This window comes from Papio anubis, chromosome 20 (genome assembly GCF_008728515.1).
Source record: "Papio anubis isolate 15944 chromosome 20, Panubis1.0, whole genome shotgun sequence".
Lineage (NCBI taxonomy): Eukaryota > Metazoa > Chordata > Mammalia > Primates > Cercopithecidae > Papio > Papio anubis.
In genome coordinates this window covers 23,184,245-23,208,046 of record NC_044995.1, presented here as the reverse complement: position 1 = coordinate 23,208,046, position 23,802 = coordinate 23,184,245, and the positions used below count along the sequence as shown (strand labels likewise).

General features: G+C 47.9%; 2 protein-coding genes and 1 non-coding gene across 5 annotated transcripts in view; all 3 read left to right on the top strand.

Annotated features, from left to right (window-relative positions):
• The window catches only part of WDR88 (WD repeat domain 88), a 44,450-nt gene extending 36,281 nt beyond the window's left edge, over positions 1–8,169 (top strand). For all 3 annotated transcript variants that reach the window (XM_031659686.1, XM_031659688.1, XM_031659687.1), the window contains 2 exons: positions 4,726–4,818; positions 7,756–8,169. In XM_031659686.1, coding sequence (XP_031515546.1) covers positions 4,726–4,818; positions 7,756–7,935 — 273 coding nt within the window. In that variant the 3' untranslated portion in view covers positions 7,936–8,169. The remainder of the gene's footprint in view (positions 1–4,725; positions 4,819–7,755) is intronic.
• Positions 8,170–8,280: 111 nt separating this feature from the next.
• LRP3 (LDL receptor related protein 3) overlaps positions 8,281–23,802 on the top strand; it is a 35,661-nt gene continuing 20,139 nt past the window's right edge. Inside the window, exon 1 of the mRNA XM_009194097.4 lies at positions 8,281–9,235. Within this exon, the coding sequence (XP_009192361.1) occupies position 9,235 (1 nt within the window). The 5' untranslated portion in view covers positions 8,281–9,234. The remainder of the gene's footprint in view (positions 9,236–23,802) is intronic.
• On the top strand, positions 9,418–9,491 carry TRNAT-AGU. The gene has a single exon. It is a non-coding gene; the product is annotated as a tRNA-Thr (tRNA).

Genomic DNA, 23,802 nt, shown 5'->3' with positions numbered 1-23,802 from the left:
GAAATGGTTTGGCAGTTCCGCAAAAGCTTAAACGGAACTACCATATGATCCAGCAACTCCACTTTTGGGTGTTTTGTTGGTTTGTTTGTTTGTTTGAGACGGAGTTTCACTCTTATCACCCAGGCTAGAGTGCAATGGCGTGATGTCCACTTACTGCAACCTACGCCTCCTGGGTTCAAGTGATTCACCTGCCTCAGCCTCCTGAGTAGCTGGGATTACAGGTGCGTGCCACTATGCCCAGCTAATTTTTGGGTTTTTAGTAGAGACAGGGTTTCGCCATGTTAGCCAGGCTGGTTTCGAACTCCTGACCTCAGGTGATCCACCCACCTCGGCCTCCCAAAGTGCTGGGATTATAGGTGTGAGCCACTATGCCCTGCCCACTTTTGGGTTTATATTCAAAAGAACTGAAGGCAGGGCCTTACTGATACTTATATGCCAATGTTCACAGTAGCATTATTCATAATAGCTAAAAGGTAGAAGCGACCTAGGTGTTGGATGAATGGATACATAAAGTGTGGTCTATCCATACAAGGGAATTCAGTCATAAAAAGGGGGAAATTCTGACATGGATGAATCATGGATGAATCTTGATGACATGCTAAGTGAAATAAGCCAGTCACAAAAGGGCAAATATGGTAATGATTCTTCTTAGACGAGGAATCCAGCATAGCCAAATTCAGAGACAGAAGGTAGAATGGTGGTTGCCAGACGCTGGAGGGTGGGGAGAAAGTAATTATTTAATGGGTAATGGAGTTTTTGTTGGGGATGATGAAAAAGTTTTGGGTATAGAGAGTGGTTATGGTGACAGAAGATTGTGAAAGTATTTAATGTGACTTAATTGTATACTTACAAATTGTTAAAATGATATTATGTTGTACATATTTTATCACAAGTTAAAAAAAACCAACAATGACATATTTATTTCTGTCCCTTAATACAGTAGGATATCTTTGCTTTTCTGTTTCCATGGCAAATAATACTTCTCTGAACTGCTTGCAACCTTCAGGACATGCTTTTAGTTTCTGTAGCGGTAAAACTGAACACTGTCAAATGTAAAACTCGCTTTGATTCGCAGCTCTGTTCTTATCAAGCCCACATTATCCTGATTCCTGGTGTCAGCCCAATGTGATAACTTCAAGCTAAATATCCCCTCAGCAAAATCATTTGAGCACGGATACTTAACATTTCCCTTACTGGCTGGGGATGGTGGCTCACGCCTATAATCTCAGCGCTTTGGGAGGCCGAGGCAAGTGGATCACCTGGGGTCAGGAGTTCGAGACCAGCCTAGCCAACATGGTGAAACCCCGTCTGTACTAAAAATACAAAAATTAGCCAGGCTTGGTGGCGCGTGACTGTAGTCCCAACTACTTGGGAGACTGAGGCAGGAGAATCGCTTGAACTAGGGAAGGGGAGGTTGCAGTGAGCCAAGATCAAGTCATGGCACTCTAGCCTGGGTGACAGGGTGAGACCCAGTCTCAAAAAAAAAAAAAAAAAAAAAAAAAAAGATTTTACTTACTGGCAACAACAGTTTCTTTGATTTGCAGGCTTTATTTCCCGGCACTCCAAAAATGTTCAATGCACTAAATCTATAAGCTTGCTTTAAAAGACCAGGTATTTGTCAGTGAAGTCCTTTGCACTATAAACTCATGGTATAGGCTATATCTATCTAAAATGTGCATTATTTATTTATTTATTTTATTTTATTTTTGAGACGGAGTTTCTCTCTTGTTGCCCAGGCTGGAGTGCAATGGTGCAATCTTGGCTCACCGCAACCTCTGCCTCCTGGGTTCAAGCGATTCTCCTGCCTCAGCCTCCTGAGTAGCTGGGATCACAGGCATGCGCCACCACACCTGGCTGATTTTGTATTTTTAGTAGAGATAGGGTTTCTCCATGTTGGTCAGGCTGGTCTCGAACTCCTGTCCTCTGGTGATCTACCCACCTCGGCCTCCCAAAAATGCTGGCCTTACAGGCGCGAGCCACTGCGTCTGGCCCATTTATTTATGTTTTAAAGAGACAGGGTCTTGCTATGTTGCCCAGACTGGAGTGCAGTGGCACAATCTCAGCTGACTGCAGCCTCAGTCTCCCAGGCTCAGGCAATCCTCCTTCCTTAGCCTCCCCAGTAGCTGGGATTACAGGTGCCTGCCACCATGCCTGGCTAATTTTTTGTATTTTTAGTGGAGACGGGGTTTGGCCTTGTTCTCCAGGCTGATCTCAAACTCCTGGCCTCAAGTGATTTACCCGCCTTGGCCTCCCAATGTGCTGGGATTACAGGCATGAGCCACTGTGCCCGGCCCATTTTAACATCTTTTCTATGCTCAGAAATGATAATAGCCATCTTGTAGGCACATGTTTAAGGAAGATATCTCCATTTCGCTAATTGAAAATATGTTTCATGCCTGTAATGCCAGCAATTTGGGAGGCTGAGGTGGACAGATTGCCTGAGCCCAGGAGTTTGAGACCAGCCTGGGTAACATGCCAAAATCCCGTCTCTACTAAAAAAAATTAGTGGGATATAGTGGTGTGTGCCTGTAGTCCCAGCTATTCAGGAGGCCAAGGCAGGAGAATCACTGGAGCCTGGGAGGCGGAGGTTGTAGTGAGCTGAGAGCACACCACTGCACTCCAGCCTGGGTGACAAAATAAAACCTTGTCTTATAGAAAGAAAAAAAAATCTCATTAAGTGCTTCTGTACATTTTGAGGAAGGTGAAAAGTGGCCCCAAACTTTTATTATGAAAGACCCAACATTATAGGTAAGAAAACCACACTCCCTTTTTAGGAGTTTTGTGTACAAAGTGTGCAGGCCATTTGGCATTGCATTTGCTTTGGTAAGAAATTTACAGAAGGAATGGAATTTGCCAAAATTTACAATGGCACTGTCTGCTGAATATGGAGATAGATGAGCAAAGTCTAGTTTGCATTTAGATGAGGACCAACATGCTTTGGTTTTCTGCAGTTTTATTAAAATCTTCATAGAAATCCAGAAGATTAAAAACTCCAACTTAATGTTTTTAGAGACAGGGTCTCACCATGTCACTCAGGCTGGAGTGCAGTGGCGCGATCATAGCTCACTGCAGCTTCAAACTCCTGGGCTCAGGTAATCCTCTTGCCTCAGCCTTCCAAGTAGCTGCGACTACAGGTGTGCACCACCACACCCAGCTAATTAAAAAAAATTATTATTATTATTTTTTTGAGACAGAGTCTCGCTCTGTCACCCAGGCTGGAGTGCAATGGTACAATCTCGGCTTACTGCAACCTCTGCCACCCAGGTTCAAGCGATTCTCCTGCCTCAGCCTCCTGAGTAGCTGGGATTATGGGCATGCAGCACCACACCTGGCTCATTTTTGTATTTTTAGTAGAGACAGGGTTTCGCCATGTTGGCCAGGCTAGTCTCAAACTCCTGACCTCAGGTGATCCGCATGCCTTGGCCTCCAAAAGTGCTGGGATTGCAGGTGCGAGCCATCATGCCCAGCGTAACAAATTTTTTTTTTTTTTTTTTAATTCTGCAGACACAAGGTCTCGCTATATTGCCCAGGCTGGTCTTGAATTCTTGGGCTGAAGCCATCCTCCCGCATCTGCCTCTCAAAGTGCTGGGATTACAGGTGTGAGCCACCATGCCCAGCTTGAAACTAACTTTCAAATTAAAGTAGCTAAGAGCAAGGAGGACATTTTTTGTTGCCACGATTTGGCAAATCACTTGCTATACTGTAGGAAGTATGCTTATTGGTAAGATCTGACCGCTGTACTCAGCATGAAGCCAACACATCTATTACCAAAAGAAAGCCAACACATCTATTACAAAAATGTCCCCTTTGTTTTCCCATAGGACATTTAGTGGCAACTGCTGAATCAAGAAATGTAACACACTCAGTGTATCCGTTTTTTTTATTGCTGCTGTAATAATAAGTTACCAGACTGTACTGTTTAAACATTAAACAACACAAATTTAATATCTTACAGTTCTGTAAGACAGAAGTCTGACAAGCTCTCGCTGGGCTAAAATCCAGGTATCAACAGGACTGCATTCCTTTCGGGAACTATTATTTATTAACTAAAGTCCATGGTTTACATCGTTTCATGCTTTGTGTTGTATAGTTCTACGGGTTTTGCCAAATGTATATCATATATCCACCAATACAGTGTCATACAGAATAGTTTTTTTTTTTTTTTTTTTTTTTGAGACAGAGTCTCGCTCTATCGCCCAGGCTTGAGTGCAGTGGCACGATCTTGTCTCACTGCAACCTCTGCCTCCTGGGTTCAAGCAATTCTCCTGTCTTGGCCTCCCAAGTAGCTGGGACTACAGGTGTACGCCACCATACCCAGCTATTTTTGTATTTTTAGTAGAGATGGGGTTTCACCATTATTGGTCAGGCTGGTCTTGAACTTCTACCTCACCCACCTTGGCCTCTCAAAGTGCTGGGATTACAAGCATGAGCCACCGCGCCTGGCCATACAGAATAGTTTTACTATTCATCCCTCCTCCTCTTTCCCATAATCCTGGGCAACCAGTGATCTATTTACTTTAGTTTTGCCTTTTCCAGAATGTCATGTGGTTGGAATTATACTCTGTAGCCTCTTCAGGTTGGCTTCTATGGCTTAACAATGTGCATTGAAGGCTCCTCTGTCTTTTTGTGCCTCGACAGCCCATGTCTTTTGATTGTTGAATGATATTCCTTTGTATGGACGTACCACAGCCTGTTTTGTGACCATTGGTTTGCTATTTGTTTTAGGATACAACCATGAGACTATGGAATATTGAAGAAATTGACCAAATTCCTTTGGTAATCAAGTACAAAAAGGCTATGGGCTTAAAGGTGAAACAGGTTGGTATCGGGTAAAATTAAGCCCAGGGAAGGCTTTCATTAGTTCCCACTATAAATTAATTTATCATTTAAATGAACTTTGGGCACGTGGAGATGCAACCGTGAACAAATGGACTGACATTTTTGCCCCGGGGGAGCTTAAATTCTAAAAGAGAGGAAACAAAGAGGAAAGACACAAGAAAAATGTGTAGTAAGTCGCATGGTGATAAGTAATTGACAGAAAAATACACAAGAAACGGGAATAGGAGTGCTGGAGGTTGCCAGATTTTAAAGGGTGGTCAGGATAAGTCTCATTGAGAGGTGACCGCTGTGTCGACTTGAAGGTGGTGAGGGGGTGAGCCATGTAGATATTTAAAGGAAAGAACTTCCAGCTGGATGCAGTGGCTCACGCCTGTAATCCCAACATTTTGGGGGGCTGAAGCAGGCAGATTACCTGAGGTAGGAGTTTAAGACTAGCCTGGACAACATGGTGAAGCCCCATCTCTACTAAAAATACAAACAAATTAGCCAGGCGTAGTGGTGCAGGCCTGTCATTTCAGCTGCTCGGGAGGCTAAGACAGGATAATCCCTTGAACCTGGGACTGGGAGGTGGAAGTTGCAGTGAATGGAGATTTCGCCACTGCACTCCAGCCTGGGCGACAGAGCGAGACTCTGTCTCAAAAAGAAAAAGGAAAGAACTTCCCAGCCAAGAGAACAGCCAATGCAGAGCCTGAGAGGCAGGAGCCAGCCTGGGGTGTCGGAGGGATGGAGTGAGGGGGCGTGGAGGGGATGAAGCCCGCAGGAGCACTGGTCAGTGGAAGAATGGCCAGGTACACAGCTGGGCACTGCGTGAGCCTCCTACCCTGGGTAGGTCCCCAGTGCCCCACTTCCCATGCAAGAGGCTCAGGTGCCCGCGCTTCTCTAGTGCAAGAGCTTGGTGGTCGGGCCAGCATATTTTCTGCTTCACCAGGCCCAGTCCGGGCTGGCCACAGAGGCCGTCCCTGGGCAGTGGAGGCAACTCCCCACTGAAGCCTCTCTGTGCACACACCTGGCTGCTGCCTTGGAGTGTGGGCTGGGCCCGCTTGAGTCCTTCCCTGGGAATCCTGGAGCCACCTAGACTTGACCTCCTTTCAGGTTTGGCTGGGAGCCACGGCTTCTGGGGATGGCTAATTTGGGAGCCGCACAGCAAGGCAGGAGTATGAGGGGTGGGACTCAAACAGACCTTGTCCCTGTGGCTATGTTGGCCATTAAACCCTGAAAGCTGGCTTGCTACAGAGCAGTGATGGCCCTTGTCTTTCACCGGCCACCTAGGGCAGGGCCTGGGAGCCACCTCCTCTGTCAGCCCTGCTGTTCTGGGGTTGGACTGTGGCATGTAGGAATGTAGGATAAGGCAGGTAGAAGATCAAATTTCTTTTTTCTTTTTCTCTATTTCTTTTTCGAGAGGGAGTCTAGCTCTGTCACCCAGGCCGGAGTGCAGTCGCGTGATCTCGTCTCACTGCAACCTCCGCCTTCCAGGTTCAAGCGATTCTCCTGACTCAGCCTCCTGAGTAGCTGGGACTACAGGCGCCCGCCACTACGCCCAGCTAATTGTTTTGTGTTTTTATTGGAGACGGGGTTTCACTATGTTGGCCAGGCTGGTCTCGAACTCCTGAACTCAAGTGATCCACCCACCTCAGCCTCCCAAAGTGCTGGGACTACAGGCGTGAGCTATCCGCGCCCGAACTGGGATCTAATTTATTTCTTGCAAAAAAAGGAAAAGAAAGAGGCCTACCTGAAGCTGAAGCAAGGATGAACCTGCTGCATTTGACTTGCTCTGAATCAATCAACATGAGAAGCCTCAGAGGCCAGGCTGCCCTGAGGCCTGCCCCAGGTGGGGTTTACCCCTCTCTCCAGCAGGCCTCAGTGTCCTGGAGCGGGCAAGACAGCAAAGCCTAGGGGCTGGGAAAGCCAGAGCAGGGGCGTGCTACCTTGCAGGCTCTTCTCCAGGGGACCATGCCTGGCGGGAACCCCTCAGGGGCCTCTGCCCATAGCCTGGGAGACCCCATCCCATGGGATTCTTGCTTGTTAGTGGGAAGCAGACGTGGTGGGTGAGTTGTGCCATTTGTTTCCAGTGTTCTCTGTGAGCTTTGGCCAGAAACAGGCTCATGGACGCAGGAGGGCGCCTAGCACCTGCGTCAATCTACTTCACACCCCTGCTTTGTTCAGAAATCTTGCCTACTTTAGTCTCACGGTTCTGTAAAAGTTGGGTGTTCTCAGGATGTCAGGGAGTAATCCTCTCAGTCCCACAATTTTACTCTGCACAGAACCATGGATGGGGCTGGTTCACCCCCATCCTCCCGACTGTCAAGGGGCTTGCCACGCATGTCCTCAGGGCCCCCATGGCAGGAGACATGAGCTGGCAGGACCTGCTTAGCCATTGGTGGGGAAGAAGCCTGTGCTCATTCTCTCTCTGCAATTTCCGCCTTTGTGGGGTTAGAGATTCCAGAGAGGCGCTGCGCCCGGTGGCTCACGCCTGTAATCCCAGCACTTTGGGCAGCCGAGGTGGGTGGATCACTTGAGGCCAGGAGTTCGAGACCAGCCTGGCCAACATGCAGAAACCCCATCTCTACTAAAAATACAAAAATTAGCTGGATGTGGTGGTGCATGACTCTAATTCCAGCTACTCGGGTGGCTGAGGCAGGAAAAGCGCTTGAACCTGGGAGGCAGAGGTTGCAGTGAGCCAAGATGGCACCACTGCACTCCAGCCTGGGCAACAGAGTGAGACTCTGTCTCAAAAAAAAAAAAAACACCAAAAAACAAAAACCAAAAAAACACAAACAAAAAAGAGATTCCAGAGAGGGGAACCCTTCCCTTGCCCCAGCTCAAAGTAGCTGGATCAGGCGGGAGAATTCTAACGGCATGCCTGGATCCCCTCTGACCAGCACCTTCTTTCTGCTCTTTTAAAATATCCCATGTCAGTGCGAAAGATGTGACAGGCCTTTCTCCATCTTCAAGAGTGACACCTCTTCTGAAGTGTTCACCCAATGCGTGTTCTGCCGGATAGATACAAGGGGCTTGCCAGCAGAGACTTCATCATCATCGTCATCGGAGAGGGAGAACTTGCCGCGGCTGCCGCCCAGGGGAAGCCAGGATGATTGACAGCTACAGGCCCCTTTGAGTGACTCCAGCACAGGCTTCCTAGCATGTAGGTTTTGGGGCTCTGCAGGGACTTTCTCTTGGGCCCCTCCCAGGCTCAGTAGGCCTGTCAGACTGGGGCAGGACACAAGCCCTGGCTGGGTTCTCAGCACAGTGCCACCTCCTCAGCTTTCAGCTTGGGGAGTGAACACTTGACTTTCCGTTTTCATGCAGAATAAATCTAATTCCTTTGGAAAACAAGTGTGCATGTGCATTTGAAAAGCAGTCTTGCTATTTCTAAGCTTTATGGCTTGGTGCTCATCCTGTTTGATACTTGGAACATATATTAGGCTCACATTGTGGAGTCTGGAGTTGCCTGTAAGATGACCCGTGGGGGCTGGCACCAGCAGTTCTGGGCAGTTTGTCAAATGAGTATGACAAGGTGTGGAGCCCCCTCTGTGGGCGAGATGGCAAGACACAATGGGTGCCTCCCTGGCTAATGCTCCCAGATGGCCACCTGTCCGGCGCAGAGGACCGTTTGATTAGGCAAGGGGGTGGCGGTGGCATTGCCATCACGGGATGTCACATACTTTCTCCTCTAGATGTCTCAATTTCCAGAACGCCCATGCCTATGTGCAGCCCTCTTCCTGCTGCCACGGCATTTTGCACAGCGTGCATCAGTCCATAAATAGGCTGAGATAGGAGCTTAGGTTCCTATTGCACACCATGCTGGGTGAACCTTTCTGTGCATGCTGCGGGGATGCTGGGTGGATAAGTTGGTAGTGTTCGGCTTCGTAGTTGCCACAGGCCCTCTGGAAAGTGCGGAAACCAGTGGCTGGTGTAGTTGCGTGAGGACACCTAGAAGGCGCAAGTGAGAAACCAGGGAGGGGAGGGCCTTGCCTGCTCTGGCAGCAGAAACCCCTCCATATAAGGTGTTGGTGCCCCACGCCAGCAGCCTGGGAACTCCGAAGCCCACGATCCCTCCTCTGAGCCTTCCTGACTCCTCAACTTTTGCCCAGCTCAGGATCCCCGGAAGAAGCGACTCAACTGAAGTTATGGCTGCGGGAGCTGGCAGGGCCTCGGCCTTCTCAGGCTGAGGTCCCCGGGCGGAACGGTCCGAAGCTCACCGGGGTCACCGTCGGACCCTGGCGGGTGTGCGCCCCGACTTGACGCCAGGGGAGCCAGCAGCCCGGCCGCGCTGGCGGGGCCGGGGGTTCTCCGCAGTGGGTAGGGGCTCTGCCGCCCTGCCGAGGCGCAAGCCCTGCGCCAGCGTTCCCCAAAGGCTGAGGGTCCTGGCTCCACGTTGGAAAAGACATTGTGACCAGTAAGCTTCGCCTTCCCAGGCTGCCCGCTCCTTGCAGCCCGAGCTTCCGGTCTGTCTCAGATGCCGGTGTGACTCGGGAGCCACACTACGCGTGCGCCACAACAGGCCGAGTCTGTGCGCGTGCGCGCGGCCCATATGGTAAATAGTAATGTGGACTCATTTCTGGAGTTGTCTGCACGGGTGGCGCCGTGGCTTAGTTGGTTAAAGCGCCTGTCTAGTAAACAGGAGATCCTGGGTTCGAATCCCAGCGGTGCCTCAACCGAGCGTTCAAGCTCTTTCAACTTTTGCTCCTGCGCTTTTGTGCTCTGTGCCCTCACCTGGCTGCCCGATACCATGTGGATGTGAGGGGGAGCCCGAGACGCCGCTGTAGCCGGCTCCCCCAACGGGTGAAGGCGGGCTTTGGACTCCACCTACTCGGGTCTCAGGCGCTGAGGGGCGTGGGCGGCGCGGGGACCTAGGCGACCGCGGTTGTCATGGTGCTGGCTGGCCGTGGGAGGTGGGCGGGCGGGGAAGCAGCCCTGAGAGTCCAGCGTGCAGCCGGTGTTCGCCCCGAGGCTGCTTCCTCAAGGCGGGCGGTGGACGCGCTCTCCTGCGCCGCCTTCTGTGGCATGGGTTCCTCGCACTAGTCTTCCTGGCTCCAAGCTGCCACTTGGGGGAGCCCATGCGGGTGCCAATCCCCGACGGTCGCCGGGCTTAGCAGAGCCTCGCAAAGGCCTGAAGATTGCCAGTCTCCCTGCAGCCGCGCAGTGGTTGCAGCCGTTTCACAAATGCAAGACCTGGGCCGGCAAGGCCAAGGGGACCCCATGGGGAGGGGTGCGGGACTGAGTCCGGTCAGCGTGACCGTCAGTCCGATGACTGCGTGGAAACTCCAGACCGGGGAAAGATCGCAGGGGACTCTGTCCTCACTGCAGACGGCCCGGTGTGGGCTGAAGCCACCAGCTGCCTGGGCTGGGGTTGGTTGCTTAGCGCTGGGGTTCTACCCATATTTGCATGTGGGAACCAATTCCCGAGCAAGTGCATTCGAGGCTTTGGGGGTGGTGGGGTAGGGTTGGGTGAGGCATTGGAGTTTTTACATTCTCCAGGGAGTCACATGTCAAACCCGACAGGATAGTCCCAGTGCAGAAATTGCAGGCATGGCATGAGGCTGTGTTCCAAACAGCCAAATTCACCTGCCCCGGAAGCAGTTCCTCTTTCTGCCTCTTCTATGGATCTGAGTTTATTGTTTTTGTTTGCTTGTTTATTTCTCTCGTTTTCCAGTCAATTCTTGCGCCTTTGTATCTTGGTGGTTTTTGATTGACATTGCCCAGGAAAGCTTGTAAGAAGACTTTGACGCTTTGCAGTGCTGATAGGAGCATTCACCTGGATCCAATCAGGGATGAATTTATTGGAAACTCAGCTTGCGTCATTGTGGAGCTGGTTTATTTCTGGCTCATAGTTACGCCAGCCTGAGAGACAGAGAGAGACTCCATCTCGAAGAAAAAATAAAAATAAAAAAGTCCCTCATTGGATACAGGATTTGAAATCATTTCTCCCTTTCTTTTTCTCTTTGCTATTTATTTATTTATTTATTTATTTATTTATTTATTTATTTTATTTACTGAGATGGAGTCTCTCTTGCCCAGGCTGGAGTGCAATGGCATGATCTTGCCTCACTGCAACCTCCGCCTCCCCGGTTCAAGCGATTCTCTTGCCTCAGCCTCAGCTGGGATTACAGGTGCAAGCCACCGCGCTCGGCTAATTTTTGCATTTTTAGTACAGACGAGGTTTCATCATGTTGGCCAGGCTGGTCTCGAATTCCTGACCTCAGGTGATCCGCCCTGCCCACTTCGGTCTCCCAAAGTGTGGGGATTACGGGTGTGAGCCACCGCTGTTGTTTTTTTTTTTTTTTTCTGTTTTTTTTTTTTTTTGAGACGGAGTCTCGCTCTGTCGCCAGGATGGAGTGCAGTGGTGTGATCTCGGCTCACTGCAACCTCCGCCTCCTGGATTCAAGTAATTCTCCTGCCTTAGCCTCCAGAGTAGCTGGGACTACAGGCAGGCGCCACCACACCCAACTAATTTTTGTATTTTTAGTAGAGACGGGGGTTTCACCACTTTGGCCAGGATGGTCTCCATATCTTGACCTCTTGATTCGCCCGCCTTGGCCTCCCAAAATGCTGGGATTACAGGTGTGAACGACCGCGCCCGGTCTTCTTTGCTTTCTTGATACTGTCATTTGAAGTGCAAACGTTTTAATATCGATCAAGTCTAATGTATCTACTTTTCCTTTTTGCTTATGCTTTTGATGTCATATTCAAGATTCCATTGCCAAGTTCAAGGTCACAGAGATTTATACTAATGTTTTCTTATAGGGTTTTATAGCTTTTGCTGTTACATTTAAGTTTTGCATCTACTTTGAGTCAATTTTGAATATGATGTGAAGGAGGGGTCCAACCACATTCTTTTGCATGTGTACTTTCATTCTTCCAAACACCATTTGTTGAAAAGACCATTCTGTTCCCAAAGGTCTTGGCACCCTTGTGGAAAATCAATTGACCATAAATATGAGGGTTTATTTGTGGATTTCCAATTCTAGTCCCTTAATCTACATGTCTAGCTTTATGCCTGTGTTGATAACTATAGCTGTGTACTAAGTCTTCAAATTGGGAAGTATGAGTCCTTCAAAGTTGTTCTTTTCAAGATTGTTCTGGCTATTCTGGGTCTGTTGAATTTCCATATGAATCTTAGAATCAGCCTGTAAATTTCTGCAAACAACCCAGCTGGGATTTTGATAGAAATTGCATTTGATAGAAATAGATCATTTGGGGAGATATTGTTATCTTAATAATGTTAAGTTTTCTAATCCATGAACATGGAATACCTTTCAATTTATTTAGGTCTTCTTTAATTTCTTTCAACAATGTTTTAGTTTTCAGAGCATAAGTTTTATACCTCTTTTGTTAAGTACATTTCTAAGTATTTTCTTTTTGATGCCATTATAAATAGATTTTTTCTTTTTCTTTCTTTTTTTTTTTTTTTTTTTTTTGAGACGGAGTTTCGCTCTTGTTGCCCAGGCTGGAGTGCAATGGCACGATCTTGGCTCACTGCAACCTCTGCTTCCTGGGTTCAAGCAATTCTCCTGCCTCAGCCTCCTAAGTAGCTGGGATTACAGGCATGTGCTGCAATGCCCAGCTAATTTTATAGTTTTAGTAGAGACAGGGTTTCATCCTGTTGGTCAGGATGGTCTCCAATGCCTGACCTCAAGGCCTGCCTTGGCCTCCCAAAGTGCTGGAATTACAGGCGTGAGCCACCGTGCCTGGCCAGAATTGTTTTTTAAATTGTATTTTCAGATTCTTAATTGCAAATGTTAGACATACAATTGTTTTCTGTATCTTAATTTTGTATCCCACAACTTAGATGAGCTCTTCTATTAATTCTAATTATTTTTAAGTGAATTCCTTAGTTTGTATATTTTATATATGCAAATCACGTCATCTATGAATAGAGATAGTTTTCCTCCTTTCTTTTTCATTCTGGATGCTTTTAATGCAATTTTTTTCTCGCCTAATTGCTCTGGCTAAAATCTCTAGTACAATGTTGAATAGAAATGGTGAGAGCAGACATTCTCGTCTTGTTCCTTATCTTATGGGCAAAGCATTCAGTCTTTCACCACTAAGTATGATGTTGGCTGTGGGTTTTTCATAGATACTTTTTATTGGTTGAAGAAGTTGCTTTCTATTCCTTGTTAGTCTGTTTATCATGAAAGGGTATTGGATTTTGTTAAATGCTTTTCTGCATCTGTTGAGAGGATCATGTGATTTTTGTTTTTTATTTTATTGATATGGTGTAATACATTAATTCATCTTAGATGTTAAACCAATCTTGCATTCCTGGGATCGATCCCATGCACAGGAGTTTTTAACATAAATGATCAACATGTTCATTTTGGAAGTCTTTTCAGGTGAGTGCCCCTAGATTCCTTATATTCCCACTTATAGAGCTGCAGCATTCTTGGCTTGGCTGTGGCTGTTACGTGAATGAGAAGAGCTCTCCCTTGTTGGTGGACACTGTGGCGGTATAGGGTTTGTCTCTGAATCTCACCGCAATTAACACAGCGGAATGGCACAACCCCCCACACAGGGTTCTTTCTATACATCACTTTTTCTGGGACAAAGATGAGAGGGGATAACTGAGCATAGCTTGTACATACTTTGTATTTAATAGCTGCTGCCAAACAGCTCTCTCCAAAGACCACACTGGTTTCCCCTTCCTCCTTCACAGCTGCCAGTATCGGAGCCCGGCAACAACATGGAAAGCTTTGCAAAATGCTATCTTATTGTTTTAATCCACATTTCCCGTGCTTAACAATGTAGTTGGGCATTCTTTTATATGTTTCTTGGCCATTTGTATTCCTTCTATGAATTGCCAGTTCACATCCTTTTTGTGTGTGTGTGGTTTTGTTTGTTTGTTTGTTTTTCATACAGAGTCTCGCTCTGTTGCCCAGGCTAGAGTACAGTGGCACTATCTCGGCTCACTGCAACCTCTGCCTCCCAGGTTCAAGCAATTCTCCTGCCTCAGCCTCCCAAGTAGCTAGAATTACAGATGCTTTTTTTTTTTTTTTTGTATTTTTACAAAATACAAATTTTGTAATTTTTGTATTTTTGTATTTTTAGTAGAGACTAAAAATACGCCCGGCTAATTTTTGTATTTTTAGTAGAGACGGGGTTTCACCATGTTGGCCAGGCTGGTCTCAAACTCCTGGCCTCAAGCAATTCGCTCACCTTGGCCTCCCAAAGTGTTGGGATTACAGACGTGAGCCACCACACCCGGGCGCAGTTCACATCCTTTGCTCAGTAAATCAGTTGTCTTGTTTGTTTTCCTTACTGATGTATAGGTGGAATTTGTTTTAGATAAGAGTCCTTTGCCTTTTATAGATATGATCAATATTACCTCTCAGTCTATCATTTGCCTTTCAAATTTGTTACAGTGTCTTTTAAACTCTTTTTATTTATTTAAGTCATCCTTCAAGTCCTTTGGTCAAGTTTACAGTGTTCTGTAATCTAGGTACTCTGTATTTTTTCTTTTTTTCTTTTTCTTTTTCGGTTTTTTTGAGACACAAGTCTCGCTCTGTCACCCAGACTGGAGTGCCGTGGCGTGATCTTGGCTCACTGCAACCTTCACCTCCCAGGTTTGAGCGATTCTCCTGCCTCAGCCTCCCAGGTAGCTGGGATTACAGGCATGTGCTACCACGCCTGGCTAATTTTTGTATTTTTAGTAGAGACGGGGCTTCACCATGTTGCGCAGGCTGGTCTCTGACTCCTGGCATCAAGAGTCAACACTTGGCCTCCCACAGTGCTGGGATTACATGCAAGAGCCACTGTGCCCAGCCTGGGTCATATATATTTCTTGCTGGGGTTATTTCTAGATACTGTGAATGGGATAATTCCAATTTTTTTAAATCGCATACTCCTGCTAAATAGGAATGGCTTTGATGTTTAAATGTGGCTCTTCAAAGCAGCCCTCTTGCCTGTCTTGACTGTCTTATTACTGCTGATTGCTTGTTTGATTTTTTGACAGATTCTGAATTGTGCAAATTGAGATAGTGAATGATAACTTTGATCTTAAAGGGGAAAAAAAGACAACTTACAAACAAGGAAAAGAGATCTACAACACATATAAGTGACAAAATAATTTTCAGCAGAGGAAGGGCCCAAGGGGTATAGCAAAGCAGTGAAAATTACCACATTCTATCAGAATCTGAAAAGCTGGGTTATGAACAATCCCAGCCTTCAGTATTTATCCAGAAGGAATGAAAACAACATCCTTAAGAAAACATCACAGATGCTCTCAATACAATAGCAAAAAACTAGGAACAGCTCAGGTGTCATAGGAGATGAATAAACTATGGGTTATCCAGGCAGTGGATCACTACACAGCAAGAGAAAGGGATGGGATGCTGACACTTACACAGACGTGGGTGAAATCGCACGTCGTGTGGAGTGAAACAGTACATCATTTATTATTTCACTTACACAAAACTCTAGGAAATGCAAATTTATCTATAGTGACAGCAGAGCAATGGTTGTGTTGGTGGTAGAGATGGATTTCTTCAAAAGGGGTACAAAAAGATCTTTGGGGGTTGATGGAAATGCTCTTTATTTTGTAGGAGTTTGGGTGTGTGTTTATCAAAACTCATTAAATTGTATGCTTAAGATCTATGCATTTCACAGCACAAAAGTCAATCTAATCTAAACAAAAATATTAAAGGCCGGGTGTGGTGGCTCATGCCAGTAATCCCAGCACTTTGGGAGGCCAAGGAGGGTGGATCGCTTGAGCTCAGGAGTTCGAGACCAGCCTGGCCAACATGGCAGAACCCTGTCTCTACTAGAAATACAAAAGTAGCAGGGCGTGGTGGTGCGCACCTGTAGTCCCGGCTACTTGGGAGGCTGAGCCACAAGAATTGCCTGAACCTGGGAGATGGAGGTTACAGTGAACTGAGATTGTGCCACTGCACTCCAGGCAGGGTGAAAGAGCGAGACTCTAACCCAAAATAAAATAAAAAATAAAATAAAATAAAATAAAATAAAATAAGAATAAAAAGAGTTTAAGACCAGCCTGGTCAACATAGCGAGACTTCATCTCTCTTAAAAAACAACTTAAAATAATAAAAGTCATGTTGACAGCAGTCTGGTTCGTCATCCCAGCCTGTCCCCATCAGCTCTATGTGGATTTAACTATTTCTTGCCCATGGCCCATGCTCTTCCAGCAGGGCAGGGCCTGCATTTGCTGGGCAGTGGGCTGTCCCATTTCCCTCTGTTTCTACCTCCCATGCAACTGTGGCCCGAAGGGTTCCACAGAGGGGAAGAGAGGTTTCATCTGGGCTAGGAGGGTAGAGATACGCACACCCCATCAGCTGCTTCCAGGAGACGGTTTCAGCTTTAATGACTGAGAGGTGGCCTCAACCTTGGGGAAAAACCCTCCTACAGCCTCTCCGGAGGAGCAGTGCCTCCTCGCTGCCAGAGAAGGCTGACAGTGTGGTCTCCAGTATACTGAGTTCTTTTTTTTTTTTTTTTTTTTTTTGAGACGGAGTCTTGCTCTGTGCCCCAGGCTGGAGTGCAGTGGCGCGATCTCGGCTCACTGCAAGCTCCGCCCCCCCGGGTTCACGCCATTCTCCTGCCTCAGCCTCCCGAGTAGCTGGGACTACAGGCGCCCGCCACCTCGCCCGACTAATTCTCTTGTATTTTTAGTAGAGACGGGGTTTCACCGTGTTAGCCAGGATGGTCTCGATCTCCTGACCTCGTGATCCGCCCGTCTCGGCCTCCCAAAGTGCTGGGATTACAGGCTTGAGCCACCGCGCCCGGCCCAGTATACTGAGTTCTCAGTTGCAGGAGGCAGAACCACTCATCCATTCCCCTCACCCACCTCTGTTCAATGATGGTGATTTTTCCTTTTTTTTTTTTTTTTGAAATGGAGTTTTGCTCTATTGCCCAGGCTGGAGTGCAGTAGTACAATCTCAGCTTACTGCAAGCTCTGCCTCCTGGGTTCAAGCAATTCTCCGTTTCCAGCCTCCCAAGTAGCTTGGACTATGGGCATGTGCCACTACCGCCTGGCTAATTTTGTATTTTGGCTAGAGACAGGGGTTCTCCATGGCCAGCCATGCTGGTCTCGAACTCCCTGATCAAGTGATCTGCCTGCCTCCAGGCTTCAAAGTGCTGGGATTACAGGTGCTTGAGCCACAGTGACAGGCGATTTTTGTTTTGCTTTTTTTTTTTTTTGAGACAGGATACCGGCTCTATGCATGAGGCTGGAGTGCAGTGGCGGATCTCAGCTCACTGGCTGCCTCCCAGTTCAGCCATTCTCCTGCCTCAGCCTCCCAGTAGCTGGGACTACAGAAGCCACGCCACCTCGTAGCTAGTTTTTGTATTTTTAGTAGAGATGGGGTTTCACCCGGTTAGCCAGGATGGTCTCGATCTCCTGACCTTGTGATCTGCCCGTCTCGGCCTCCCAAAGTGCTGGGATTACAGGTGTGAGCCACAGTGACAGGCCGATGTTTTGCTTTCTTAAAGACAGGGTTTCACTCACTCTGTCATCCAGTCTGGAATGTGGTGATTCGATCATGGCTCACTGTAGCCTCTAACTCCAGGGCTCAAGCCATCCTCCTGCCTTAGCCTTCTGAGTAGCTGAGACTATAGGCATGAGCCACCCTGCCAGGGTAAATTTCTAATTTTTTTGTAGAGACAGGGTCCTGCCATGTTACTCAGGCTGGTCTTAAACTCCTGAACTCAAGTGATCCTCCCTCTTGGGCCTCCCAGAGTATTGCAGTCGTCAGCCACCGTGCCTGGCCAGTGATGGGTGATTTTTATAAATCAGAATGTCATGATGAATGTATTTGTACAGACTGTATTTACCAGATTCTATCATTTAATTTAAAAGGTTGACTAGTGTGGAAACAGAAACATCATTTAGCACCACATTTCCTACAGTCAATTAGATTATACTTTAATACAAAAAACTCATTAAAATTGAATTGAACTTTAGCAAACATGGGAGGTCTATGAGGTGTAAGATAGTTTACTACATGTTCTGGGGGCTGAATGGGAGCATGCTTTTGGTTTCCACCAGAAGTGGCCTGTCCCTGTCCCACAGCCACCCCTGAAAACAATGCCTAGGACAGGCAAATTCAGGCAGGCGGGGAGAGAAGGGTGGTGTTGGAATTAGTGTGGACTGACTTTCAGCGTTGTTTTGTTCTTCACCGATCTGTGCCTCTGAGAGAATGTATCACCTTCTTCTAAATTTAGAGTGGCTCCTAAGAAGCGGTTGTGATCAGTTACTTAAAAAAATAAAATTATGCCAAGCTGGCCACTGGCTGGGCTTACTGTGCTGTGTGTGGCAGATTACCTGGGGCACGTGTGGGTATCCGGGATTGAATTGTATAAGCAGGTTGGGAGCCTTGCTTTAAGGATGGTTTGGAGGGCAGCTGATGCTCCAGGAGCCTGTCTGCTCTTGAATTCCTCGGTACAGCTTCTCTGGCTCAGTCCCACAGGCACACAGCTAAGGGTGACTGCAGGCATTGGGGTGGACATCTGGGATGGCTGCCCAGCAGCTGATGTTCAGTAAATCCACACCTAGGAAAATCAAGCCCTGGAGACAGCCAGGCTGATCAGATTCCTCTGATGCTGGAATGCGCACCTCTGATTTCCCTCTTTCAGTGAATCCCAAAGCTTTTTTCTGAGATGAAGTCTCACTCTGTCGCCTAGGCTGGAGTGCAGTGGCACAATCTGCAACTTCTGCCTCCCGGGTTCAAGTGATTCTCTTGCTTCAGCCACCCAAGTAGCTGGGATTACAGGTGCCCGCCACCACACCCGGCTAATTTTTTTTGTATTTTTAGTAGAGATGGGGTTTGACCATGTTGGCCAGGCTGCGCTCTAACTCCTGAGCTCAACTGATCCACCTGCCTTGACTTCCCAGAGTGATGGGGTTACAGGTGTAAGCCACCACACCCAGCTTAAATTTTTTTAAAGAGAAAGTAAAAATGTAAACCATAGGGCCAGGTGTGGTGGCTCACGCCTGTAGTCCCAGCACTCTGGGAGGCCGAGGCAGGCAGAGCCCTTGAGGTCAGGAGTTAGAGACCAGCCTGGCCAACATGGTGAAACCCCGTCTCTACTCAAAATACAAAAATTAGCTGGGCATGGTGGTGGATGTCTGCAATTCTAGCTACTCGGGAGGCTGAGGCAGGAGAATCACTTGAACTCAGGAGGCAGAGGTTGCAGTGAGCCAGGATTGTGCCACTGCACTCTAGCCTGGGCAACAGAGCAAGACTCTGTCTCAAAAAAAAAAAAAAAAAAAAAAAAAGTAAGTCATAGACTGGGAGAGAAATCTGGAACACATACACCGAGATCCCCCTAAGGGATCTCCGGAGTTCCAAACACTTTTACTCACCTCCAGTGTGAGTGGTGTTCCAATTTCCCCCTGGCAGGCAGGCTCCATCACCCCAGCCAGCTCAGTCCCTCCCTTCTTTGCTCATTGATTCAGAGACATGGGAAGCTCAGAGTGGCCAGGAGTCAGCCTCAACTTCCAGTTCGGTGGAATCAGTGCTGTGACTCCTGGCGGCATCATTCCTTCCTGTGGAGCTAAGTGCTCTAGGGCAACAGAGCATGAGCTGGGGGGAACAAGAAACAAAATTTCCTCGTGGCTTATTAAGGGTAATGGTGAACGGTGCCATTTCTTTTCTTTTCTTTTTTTTTTTTTTTGAGACGGAGTCTCGCTCTGTCGCCCAGGCTGGAGTGCAGTGGCCGGATCTCAGCTCACTGCAAGCTCCGCCTCCCGGGTTTACGCCATTCTCCTGCCTCAGGCTCGCGAGTAGCTGGGACTACGGGCGCCCGCCACCTCGCCCGGCTAGTTTTTTGTACTTTTTTTTTTTTTTTTTTAGTAGAGACGGGGTTTCACCGTGTTAGCCAGGATGGTCTCGATCTCCTGACCTCGTGATCCACCCGTTTCGGCCTCCCAAAGTGCTGGGATTACAGGCTTGAGCCACCGCGCCCGGCCATTCCTTTTCCATTCCTTGATTCCTGGACCATCGAGTCCTGGCTAGAAGCAGCAGCGCCATCTATCGGACACTGATTCAGAGTGTATGCGGCCTTCTGAACAACCTTGCTCCAACTCTGCAAGGTATCGCCTCTGAGCTGATGCTGTAACTGCATTTTCAAAAGGCCATTCCAGGCCGGGCGCGGTGGCTCACACCAGTATACCCGGCACTTTGGGAGGCTGAGCCGGGTGGATCACGAGGTCAGGAGTTCGAGACCAGCCTGACCAACATGGGGAAACCCTGTCTCTACTAAAAATCCAAAACTAGCAGGGCGGGGTGGCGCTCGCCTGTAATCCCAGCTGCTTGGGAGCCCGCGGCAGGAGAATCGCTTGATCCCAGGAGGCAGAGGTTGCAGTGAGCTGAGATCACATCATTGCACTCCAGCCTGGGTGACAGAGACTCCGTCTAAAAAAAAAAAAAAAAGAAAAAAGCTGCTTCAGATTGGTGGGGAGCTTCAGATTGGTGGGGAACATGGCAACACCAGTGAATTCCATAAGCTTTGCCACACTTCATTTGTGGGAAATTGAATTCCTCTGTGTGTGTGTGTGAGATGGTGTCTCGCTCTGTCGCTCAGGCTGGAGTGCAGTGGCGTGATCCCCCAACTCACTGCAACCTCTGCCTTCCAGATTCAGGCTATTCTTGGGCCTCAGCCTCCTGAATAGCTGGGACTACAGGTGTGCACCACCATACCAGGCTACTTTTTTTATTTTTAGTAGAGACAGGGTTTCACCATGTTGGCCAGGCTGATCTCAAACTCCTGACCTCAAGTGACCCGCCCACCTGGACCTGCCAAACTGCTGGGATTACAGGTGTGAGCTAACACGCCCAGCCTAGTTTATTTTCTTTTAAAAAGATTTAGTTCACGTGTCATAATAATCCTCTCCCTCCCCCCTTTTAGAGACAGGGTCTTACTCTGTCCCTCAGGCTGGACTGCAGTGGTGCAATCATGGCTCACTATAGTCTTGAACTCCTGGGCTCAAGCTATCCTCCTACCTCAGCCTCCTGAGTAGCTGGGACTACAGGCATGCACCACTGTGTGTGGTTATTTTTATTTATTTATTATTATTTTTTATTTTTATAGAGATGGGGGTCTCGCTAAGTTGCCCAGGCTGGTCTCAAACTCCCGAGCTGAAGTGATCCTCCTGCCTTGGCCCTCCAAAGTGCTGGGACTACAGGTGTGAGCCATCGTGCCCAGCCCTTTCCCCCTTTGTAATGATGTTTCATTTGGTTTGGGCCAACATAACACTGTTCTTAAATAATATAAAAATGAATGGATTTAAATACAGCAATTAGGCTCATAATAAAGATGGGCTGTCTGTGGTGGCGGAGGGGCCCACAGAGTCCTGGCAGGTGGGTAGCAGTGCCTCCTCCCTATTGCATTCCCCAGGGAATCCCAGGGTCTCTACCAGGGCTGGTGGTCTTGCTACCAGACACCTGGAGCCCCTCCACCAGCTGCTTTGAGCTTAGCTGAAAGTGAGCTTGGTCTGCTCCTCTCACCTGCTATGATTAAGGAGGGGTCACTCCTTAGGACAGAAGGGCTTGTCCATGGCTTTCTTCATCCACCCGTCCAGCCTTGCATTCCCACAATCTGTACTTAGGCCTCGAGACTCAGGCTGTCTCAGGGTGTCACCTTTATTCTTGTGACTCTGTAGTAACCTGTTTTGTGTTGCTGTAAAGGAATGCCTGAGGCTGGGTAATTTACAAATAAAAGAGGTTTATTTGGCTCACAGTTCTGCAGACTGTACAAGAGGCTTGGCACTAGCATCTGCTTCTGGCAAGTGCCTCAGGAGGCTTCCAATTAAGGCCAGACATGGTGGCTCATGCCTGTAATCCCCACACTTTGGGAGGCCGAGGCAAGCAGATCACTTGAGGCCAGGAGTTCGAGACCAGCCTGGCCAACATAGTGAAATCTCATCTCTACTAAAAATTACGAAAATTAGCTGGGCGTGGTGGCAGGTGCCTGTAATTTCAGCTACTTAGGAGGCTGAAGCAGGAGAATTGCTTGAACCTGGGAGGCGGAGGTTGCAGTGAGCCGAGATTGTGCCACTGCCCTCCAGCCTGAGCGACAGAGTGAGACTTGGTCTAAAAAAAAAAAAAAAAAATTCCAATCAAGGTGGAAGGCAAAGGGGGAGCAGTGCCACGTGGCAAGAGAGGATGGAAGTGAGAGGAAGTGCCAGGCTCTTTTAAGCAATCAGCTCTCACTCATTCATTACTGTGTGGAGGGCACCGAGGCATTCGTGAGGAATCCACCCCCAAGAGCCAAACACCTCCCACGAGGCCCCACCTCCAACACTGGAGGGCCACATTTCAACATGAGGTTTGGAAGGGACAAATATCCAAACCATATCAGGCGCCAAAAGGGTTAAAGAATAAACCTTACCTGTTAACCTGTCTTGGGGTTTCTGACATACTTGACTTCATTAATAATTGAGTGAGGTGGACGGACGGGATTGGATTGATTCGCCCCCAAATCAATACACAAATGATTATTGCTTCAGGGTATTTCTGAGTGCTTCAGCAAGGCCGAGGGAGCTTTTCGGTTGAAAATGGAAACTGCACTCAGCACTGGAAGGTCCTGCAGAGAGGGTTATGTAAACCGAGGGGCGACCTGCTGCTAACATTTTCATTGCAATAAAACACTTTTTTTTTTTGGAATGGTGCTTTTACGACATACTTACTATCACCGTTTCAGGCCTATAATTTTAAAATTACTGCTCAATATTGAAGGTAAAATGATTTTACTGCCACTGGTCTATTAAGGTTCTAGGAACTGGCTGCAGCTTGGAGAGTGTCTATGGCTAGATGCACTTGGGCACACTGTGCCCACTGCCCCGGACGTGCCTGCAGACACAGCACGCCGGATGGGTGCACTGTGGCTGGGTGTGTCCGGGCACTTCCACAGGCCAGCAGGCACTCAGCTCTGAGCTTTGCAGTTCCCACCTGAACTGACCAATCTCCACTGCCCCTCCTGCCCCCACCACTGCCCCGGGATTGCAGAAATGCTAGGAAGTTGCACTGAAGTCAAAGCAGCAACCCGGGCTGGCTTGCCCCACCCCATTGAGCTCAGGAAGAAATGCTGTGATTGCAACCATATATGTTGCCAGTTTATTTGTAGTATTTTAAATTTATTTTTATTTTTATTATTTATTTATTTACTTATTTGTTTATTTTTTGAGATGGAGTCTTGCTCTGTCACCAGGTGGGAGTGCAGTGGCGTGATCTGGGCTCACTGCAACCTCCACCTCCCGGGTTCAAGCGATTCTCCTGCCTCAGCCTCCCGTGTAGCTGGGACTACAGGAGTGCGCCACCAGGCCTGGCTCAGTTTTTGTATTTTTAGTAGAGATGGGGTTTCACCATGTTGGCCAGGATGGTCTCGAACTCCAGACCTCGTGATCCGCCCGCCTTGGCCTCCCAAAGTGCTGGGATTACAGGCGTGAGCCACCATGCCTGGCCTTAAATTTATTTTTATTATTATTATTATTATTATTTTTTTATTATTTTGAGACAGAGTCTCGCTCTGTCGCCCAGACTGGAGTGCAGTGGCCGGATCTCAGCTCACTGCAAGCTCTGCCTCCCGGGTTCACGCCATCCTCCTGCCTCAGCCTCCCGAGTAGTTGGGATTACAGGCACGCACCTTTAGGCCCAGCTAATTTTTGTATTTTTAGTAGAGATGGGGTTTCACTATGACCAGGCTGGTCTCGAATTCCTGACCTGAAGTGGTCTGCCCACTTTGGCCTCTGAAAGTGCTAGGATTACAGGTGTGAGCCACTGCTTCTGGCCTTGTTTTTTTTGTTTGATTTTTTGTTGTTATTTGTTTTTATGGTAAAAGACACATATGAAATTTACTATTTTAACCATTTGTAGCTGTACAGTTTAGTGACATTAAATACATTCACATTGTTGTACAACCATCCACACGTCCATCTCAACAACTCTTAATTTTCCCAAACTAAAACTCCTTACCCATTAAATAACTCTCTGTTTGCCCCTCCTCTCAGCCCCTGGC